Source organism: Plasmodium cynomolgi, chromosome 7 (assembly GCF_000321355.1).
Source record: "Plasmodium cynomolgi strain B DNA, chromosome 7, whole genome shotgun sequence".
NCBI lineage: Eukaryota > Apicomplexa > Aconoidasida > Haemosporida > Plasmodiidae > Plasmodium > Plasmodium cynomolgi.
This window is the reverse complement of record NC_020400.1, coordinates 1206609-1214928: the sequence shown is the minus strand read 5'-3', so window position 1 is coordinate 1214928 and position 8320 is coordinate 1206609. Positions and strand designations below refer to the sequence as shown.

The 8320-nt window shown below is 44.3% G+C and overlaps 1 protein-coding gene across 1 annotated transcript; it reads right to left on the bottom strand.

Moving 5' to 3' along the window:
• Positions 1-977: 977 nt before the first annotated feature.
• PCYB_073760 (hypothetical protein) lies at positions 978-6794 on the bottom strand (the record flags this gene model as incomplete). The annotated part of the gene is made up of 2 exons (XM_004221773.1): positions 978-5352; positions 5629-6794. 2 exons carry the CDS (start codon positions 6792-6794, stop codon positions 978-980), a joined length of 5541 nt encoding a protein of 1846 aa, XP_004221821.1.
• Between the last annotated feature and the right edge of the window lie 1526 nt (positions 6795-8320).

Below are 8320 nucleotides of genomic sequence, written 5' to 3'. Positions count from 1 at the left end.
TATGCCGTTAAATATATACGTACCAATCCTGTACACACATACACACACACACACACACACAGACGTGCGCGTAAATTTTCCGTGTATACATTTTATGCGTGACAAAAAAAAGAAGGGGGGATGGGAGGACATAAATGAAATGAAAATATACACAGGTGAAATTACCAGAATTGTGAAGTGTTTAATACACAGGTGGGACAATAAAAAAAAAACACTTGACGCGGAATGGAGGGACTACATATTACGAAGGGGTGGAGTTGCAGGATGCCACAGTTGTTTTGCATGTTCTCCCCCTTGTTACTCCATTTACCCCTTTATGTTGTACATACACAGGCGAAAAAAAAAAAATTTTTTTTTTAACTTCGCAAAATGGAGGTAACACTTTTGCTGCCTCTTACCCAGTGCAATGTTGCTTTCTCCACCCCTGTTCCTCCATTTGGGACAATTTCTCAGTTTTCCATGTTTTCCAAATAAATGCACATTTTTCGAACAGCGCGAAGGGTGGTTACCTTTGAGCGAAGCCGCCGCCGGGAATGCGAAAGTGTAGTCGGTTGTTTTTGTGCCCACCTGTGTGTGGGGGGTCACTTCTTGCGCAAAAATGTGCACGCGGTGTGCAAATTTTTTTGCCGTTAAAAAGTGAGCAAGCAAAATGGGGGGAAAAAAATTGCCGCTAAAAAATGCGTAGAAGTGAAAAAAAAAAAAAACGTCGCCACACGACAGACCATGCATCAAACAAAACAAACAACTCTGTTGCGCAACTCTGGAAAGGAGAATAAAAATTTGGCGAATAAGGCAGGGATGGGGTGAATCCCCACGGGAAGAGTGCCTAAGAGGGAGGCATTGTGGATACCGTGGCCCCTCCACCACATTGCAAGCGCCAGGGTAGCAAGTCGAAGTGGCTGCCCGTAAGTTAGCAGGGCTATACTGTCATGTGCATATATGCACACATACATACAGAAATGTAGTACACAGGCACTCTACGCAATGACAAACGCCAAAATGGCGAACAAAAGGAGCACCTGCGAAAATGAAGAGGCGAAAGAAAAGTTGCACACGACCCCCTCATATATGGGCTTAGTGCCCTTGGGGCAAACGCAAATTACCCTATTTTTTTTCATCACGCACGTTGCCTTCGAATCGCACCCCCCGTTTTTCACATCGCAAGTATTATGTTCGTTAAAAATGCACTTCTCCCCCACCATGTTGTAGTTAAGGAAGCACAAGCAATTTTCATTAAACGTTTGAATGAAGCAGAAGGAGTTGGATGGGCACTTCCTATTTCTACAGTCCTTTTCCACACTCTCCGCTGCGGCCCTCAGCCTACTTTCGATCCAGTCCTCCTCATCCCAGTCGTCGTAAAGATCCCTATCGCTATCATCACCTCTGTCGTCATGTCTTTCCTTGGCGCTCTTCCCATCGCCCCCCTTGGACGCGTTCAGCTTCCTCCAGATTTCCTGGTACATCGTCAGGGGCTTCCCCTCCGTGTTCTTCGCATCCTCCCCTCGCTGGGGCACCTCAATCCCCCCTTCGTTATATGCCAACAGCGCATCCGCAAACTGCACCGCGTCAGTATCCTCCTCAGGGTCGTACTTCACAAAGTTGTAAAAGAGTGCCATCTTATCGTTGCTGACCTGAGGTTCCTGCTCAAAGGAGTACCTGATGTCATTCAAGACATGTTTATAAATGGCGATTTTCTTTTTAAAGTTTTTCCCCAAAATTTTCACCTTATCGTAGTTTAGCATATTTTCATGAGAGAAGTTTGCATATAACGTTTCAACATTAATGGACGCCACCTCGTTGTCTTCGTTGAGAATCCGTTTTATGTGCAGTAGGATAGGCACCTTCCGTTCCACCTGTTGTAGAAGCTCTTTCCGCTCTTCCATTTTTTTCACCATGATGTTAGTGATGAACATCAGATCTTCATTTACACTGTCTATAAGTTGTTTGTAAATTTTGTAAGTCTTTATATTTTCCATTTTATTTGTGAAGAAATAAATGTTTTCCTCTTTTTTTTCCCTGTAAAAATATTTGGTACTGAGGTGGAACGTTCTTTGTTTTTTGTGTAGGTTTGCATTAACAATGTTGATTGTGTGTATGGTGTCTTTTACTTTTTTCAGATTCTTGAGCAAGCTATAGGTGTTATTTTCGCATCGTATAAAGTCGGTCAAAAGGTCGGTGATGCTGATGTATATATACTTGAGTATCTTCTTCTCGTTGTTTCTTTCCTCTCCATTGGAGCAACAAACTTGAGGAAAAAACTTAAGATGGATTTTCATTTCCTTTATGTACGCATCACAGCATCTGTTTTGCTTCTCGAAGTACTTCATAATTTGCTCGTGGTAGAAGATATGCATGTTCAGGTCCTCCACTTGATGTTTTCTCTGAAAGGAATACTTGCTTAACCCGTAGTAGTTTACACCGGGTTCTTCTTCTTCTACTTCTTCTTGTTCTTTTTCGCCTTCCCTTTCTTTTTCCTTCTTCAATTTGGTCAGATTGCTTTTTCTATCTCGGAACATCTCCACGACGTCTTTATAAATGTCTATCAACGAGTTGTACTTCTCCTGTGCGGCATTTGCAACTTCCCTTTGATACTCCTTTTGTAGATCACTTGATCGATCGCTCTCCCCCCTAGGTGGACGCTTCATCTGTTCCATTTTGTTCTTCACGTAGGAAATATTTTCTTCGTATAATTTGGCTTTCCAGCTGAGACTAGAAATATTCCTTTCTATTTTTCTCACCTTTTCGCGGTTCCAATTTTTTTTCTCCTGGGACCTGTACAGCCAACTTAGAACCATATTGTACTGCTCCATGGATTCTCTTTCGAAGAGGATTTCTTTTTGGCTAGCTAAACTTTTGCGGAACATGGGTAAGATAAGTGGTTCTTCTACATCCACCGGTTCGCTAAGATAAACGGCAGATTGCCCAATGGTGAAATATGCAACTTTTTCTTCGCTGCAGTACATGTCCTCCTTCGAGTTCACCCCATTTGAATTATCCTCAGGGAAGTACTTCTTCTTATTCTCCTCAGGGAAGCACTTCTTCTTATTCTCCTCAGGGAAGTGCTTCTTCTTATTCTCCTCAGGGAAGTACTTCTTATTCTCCTCAGAGAAGTACTTCTTCTCCTCCCCTCTCACGCCTTGAAAAAAAAGGCCATACAGTTCGTAGTCTGACATGACGTTTTGCTTTTCTATCACTGTTGTCAAGAATGATATTCCGTTAGGAATGTATTCTATGTGTTTCACTTTAAAGGATGTAATTTTTTTTTTGTCTCCATTTAGTAAGTCGCAGGTGTCTACTAACTGGTTCATCCGCTGACTTGGGGCATTCCTATTCGAAGAGGAATAACTCCTTCCCCTTTTACTGTCCCACCATTTAGTATGCGTTTTGTTATATGAATCCTTTTCATCGTTTTGCTTCACCTCAGAGCAGGAAATGGATAATCCTGCTTGCAGCTGCTCTCCGTTTGGCACATAACGGATGTGTGGAATCATGTCGAGGTTCCTTTTTCTTTTCCTGTATTGGAGTGGTCCCGTTTGAGCCTTACTCGAAGTCCCATCCTCCTCTACCCTACCCTGCTTCCTGCAAAAGGAGTTCACCATGGTGCCCTTCAACTTATTGTAGGGAGTCATCCCAAAATTCAAAATGAGATGAAGAAAAATAGTCTCCAGGAGGGTCATATTCGTGCGCTTGATTCTAGAGTACAATTTGAAAACTTGACTCTCCTGCATTTTGTATAGCGTATATTTGTAAGTCTCGGAGAGTGAGTTCTTGATTAGTGCATTATTTAGCAGATAGGATGGAAATTTCAAGGGGGAAGAAGTGGCGTAAGAATATAGGGAAGACGTGCAGGAGCTAACAGAAGTTACAGTCGCTTTGTTTATCATGTCGAATTCATCACCTATGTCGTTTAGGTTGTAAAAAATCGACTTCTTTATCATATCCTTGGAGTAGATGGGATTGTCTATGGAACAGGAGTGCCCGTCATAGCAACCGGAGGAGCTGCGCTCCTCCCAGATTTCGAACTTTTTTAAAATATGCCCTAAAATTTCATCACTATTGAATATGCTGGAAAAGTAGGAGTGAATTTGTCTGAAGGCGTTTTTTACTTTCTCATCGTGTGTGTTGCTCTCCCAGTTTGGAGATGCCCTGCTTGATCTAAAAAAATCTGCTGCGTGGACGAGTGGCGTTCTGATGAAGTTTCTTGCCAGCTCGTAAACCACGCGTAGGTTATTTGCGCACCAACGGGGGTCATCCTCACCAAAGTCTCTATCCCCATTATTAGCGCCGTTACTCACCCCAATGTAATCGCTACCCACACCGGGGCCAATGTCTACCCCAAGGCGATCACTCATAAACTTGGAATTGAGGCCGAAAATGTAGATCACGTACTTGAGGAGAAGGTGAGAAAGGTCCCCCTGCTTCATCGTGCCGTCTAAATTCTCAAGAGTCAAATCGTGACAGAAGTCTTTGTTCACCCCAATCTTGTAGCTACTTCGCAGATGGTCCAGGTGGATCTCATACAGGTGAAGCAAAAAACGATTGTTGAGGAGAAAGGCTGACGGAGTGACTCTACCCAAAAAGGATATCTTCATTTTCAGAGTAAGTACAATCCTTTTTACGACAAATATTTTTCCAAAAAGAAGAATGCTTTTGTAAAATCCTACCATTTGATCTTTCCTCAACTTGAGATTAAATAAAATGGGGTGTATCTCCACTTCGCCTTTATTTACAATGTGCCTTATTTTTATTTTCTTGTTTTTCAATTTTTTGTATCGAGTTAGAAGCTTCACAACGTTCTGCAGCCTTTTTAAGTATTCGTCCTCTCGCTGGATTAGCTCCCCGTTTAGTTTGTCTTTCTTCACTTGGTCTTCTTCGCTTAAAAAGGAGTGACTGCTACTCTGCAAAGTGGATTCCCACAATTCTGGGAAGTCCTTTTTCCTCAAGTTGCGTGAAGAGGGGTGTCCCTCTCCAGGAACGCTGTTACCCTCTCCTTCGACTGACTTCTCCGTGCTGCCTCCTTCAACTGACTCTCCTCTTTTAGTGGTGCTCATCGAGTTCCTCTTCTGTATGCCCTTCACCACATACTTCTCGTATCTATTTTTCACATTTATGTACTTCAAGAAGGAACCGTTCAGTGCATCCATTTGCTGTGCAATTCTTTTTGCTATGTAGACTCTGTTGTCTTTGGAGTTTTCTCGAATATAATCCAGTGAGAAAATGTCCCTTACGTTTATCTGGTAGTCCTTTAGGTGCTCATACACAAAGGAGTACATGCTTATGTACTCATCTAGCAGTTGAAAGATGCGCTTGATTTCCGCCCCCCCGGTGAGCTCCACTTGCCGCGGGCCCCTCCTGCGGAAGGAGGGGGGCGCAGTTGGCGGTTTGCCTGTCGCGGTTGGCGGTTTGCCTGTCGCGGTTGGCGGTTTGCCTGTCGCGGTTGGCGGTTCGTTTGCCGCGTTTGGCGGTTTGTTTGCCTCGGTTGGCGGTTTGTTTGCCTCGGTTGGCGGTTTGTTTGCCTCGGTTGGCGGCTTGCCTGTGGCCCCCCCCAGCTCCCTCGAAAGCGCCTCCAACGACGCCTCCACGTTACGCCGAACCTGCAGCATCCTCTCGATAATGAAAAAAAAATACTTCTCGAAGAAGTTTCTCCTTCGATACATTTTTTTCTTCTCCCTTTCCACGAACGTATCCAGTTCCTTGTTCAAGTAATTTTTTGCCAATTGTTCAAATCGTTGAATTTCTTCCAGCGATATTCTATCGTAACTCTTGTCCTCGAGTTCATTCTCCAAGTCTCTGCAGTAGTTTTTCCCCTCCTGCTGCTCTTCCACCTGTATCATATGTTTTCTCATTTCCACCACGGAGCTGTGAATGTAGCCTTCCAGCGACGCCTCAAAATTATGCAACATATTTTTTACAATTTGGGAAAACTCCTGGGTGCATTTTTCTCCAGAAATGCTTTTGTAGTCATCGCTGCAGCTTGGCAGTCTACCCTTTGGTCCATCTTGCGGTTCATTCATTAAGCTGTCTGGCGGCTTTCCCTTTGGTCCATCTTCCGTCCGAGGCGTTGCCCCGATTTGCCGCTCATCCGCTATTAACCCACCGTAGTTGGCGTAAAAACCCGAATAGACATCCTCCTTGATGTCCAAAGAAGGATTAAAGAGGACGTTAGCCATGTCCCTTTGGCTTCCCAGAAAACGTTCGAAATATTTCGAATAATCTCGATAATACAGCTTTGTCGCTACGTAGCTGTGGGTGTATCTAACAATTTCAATTTGCTTCCGCAGGGAGTTCTTCTGATTGATGTAGGAGCAACTTATGGATGGTTTACTCTGAATGAAATTTTTTTTGTAGTAATTGATCATTTCGTCAAGGAGGGCCTTCAGGTCCCTTTGTGTTTTTACACCTTGTAGGTGCTTCTCATCGGTGAAGCGCTTTCCTCTTGTGTTGTCTTCTTTTTTTTCCCCTTGTTTGGCCTTCTCTTCACTCACGCTTCCCTCCGCCACACCAAACAGATACAGCTCCTTCCTAAATGTTAACCCTAGTGAAGAAAACAAGTGACGAATTGAAAAGTACAATTCCTGCAACATCTGTCTCTCCTTCTTCATTTCTTCCACAATTTGGGCCATCCTCTCATCGTTCCTTTCACCCAATCGAATCCTTTCCGCTTCCTCGATCAGAGCAATCAAGGAGAGGGTACACTCCCTGACTGTCCAATGTACATTTTGGAGATTCTTCCAGTTGAACGCTTGGCACAAGTGCAGCAGCAACAGCAGGGGCAGGACAAAAATCAGCCTCATCTTTGTCTCCACAGAGAGGAAGAAAGACCAAAGCGCCGTGCAGGTGCTCATGCTGCCACGTACACACAGCTGCGTTCATACAACAACACACGTACACGCATATGCATATACGAAACACGCGTGAAAATGTAACGAGGTTTTTCAGACAAATAAGGAGAGATGAGCGTCTCGCGTCTGTTTCATCATTTTTTTTAAGCGCGACAACAGACTCTCTCAAGTGTCAATGTGTAACTGAGTGACGGTAAGTAAAAAGTTGTCTCCTTTGGGGCATGTCTCCTTTTGGGTATGTGTTTCTTTACGCATGTGTATGGGCTAACGGATTGTAACCCCATTTTTAAGGCCCCATGAATGTGACAACTGCCAAAGGAGTTCCCCCTCCCCCTTATGCATGCTCATCAGACGAGCAAACGAATCAGCAGGGCGCCCGCTGCATGTGCGCCGCACTCGCAGCCCCCAGGGGTTGCCATCACCAACTAAACCATTGCGCAGCAGGGATTTCATTAATGAGAAAAACAGAAAAGGAAGTCCCAACATTTCAAATTTCTCATCATTTCAACAAAACATTGTAATGTCTTTTTTTTCGTTTAGTAGAACATAGGATGCGTCTGCAGTTATTCTTTTTTCTGCATGCGAATTTGACTTGCTGCATGCGCGCTGGGGGGACAAAAAAAAAAAATAAGTAAAATAAAATAAGTAAAATAAAATAAGTAAAATAAAATAAGCAAAAAAAATAAGTAAAAAAAATAAGTAAAAAAAAATAAGTAAAATAAAATAAAATAAAAGAAACATAAAGATGGGAGTAAAGACAAAGGTAACCACAGAGGTAGCCTCAGAGGTAACCACAGAGGTAACCACAGGGGTAACCACAATGGTAGCGACGCAGATGAAGCCCAATTAAATTCCTCTTAACTTTATTTTCCCCGTTTGGGGCCTCTTCGCGAAGTGTGTCACCAAACCGGCGGCTGCTGCCCCGCGGGAGAAGCACACACTGGTGCGTACGTACCCCCCGAACCAATTCGCATAGGGGCCATTTGGACAAAGCCAGCTTCACCATTGGAACATCCTTCCCTTTATGGCCTCACGCCCGCCGCTCGTTTTTGCTACCCCCTGTTGGTACGATGAGATCCTAAGTAGGAGGTGTATATTTAGCAGGGCCTCTAAAATGGTTAAGCGGTGGAATCGAAAACGTAGATCAGGGATTTTTTTCTCCGAGGTTGTCCCCCTTCCGTCTTTCTACCGACATGCGCGTAATGGGAGAAATCATATGCCTTACTCGGACACGCCTGGGTGAAGAGGGGCAACTCGCGGCAGGAGGAGCGGAGCCCAAGAAATTGCCTCCACGAAATTGCCCCCACGAAATTGCCCCCGAGAAATTACGCCCACAATATTGCCGAGCCGCAAAACCGCAACTTGCGCTTATGCCTATGTAGACGGCGCAAAGTGCGGGGCGCGCTTCAAAGGGGAGGTAAACCTCTTCACATTGGGCATTCGGGAGGGACTGTTTTTTTTTCACCCCTGCACCCTTC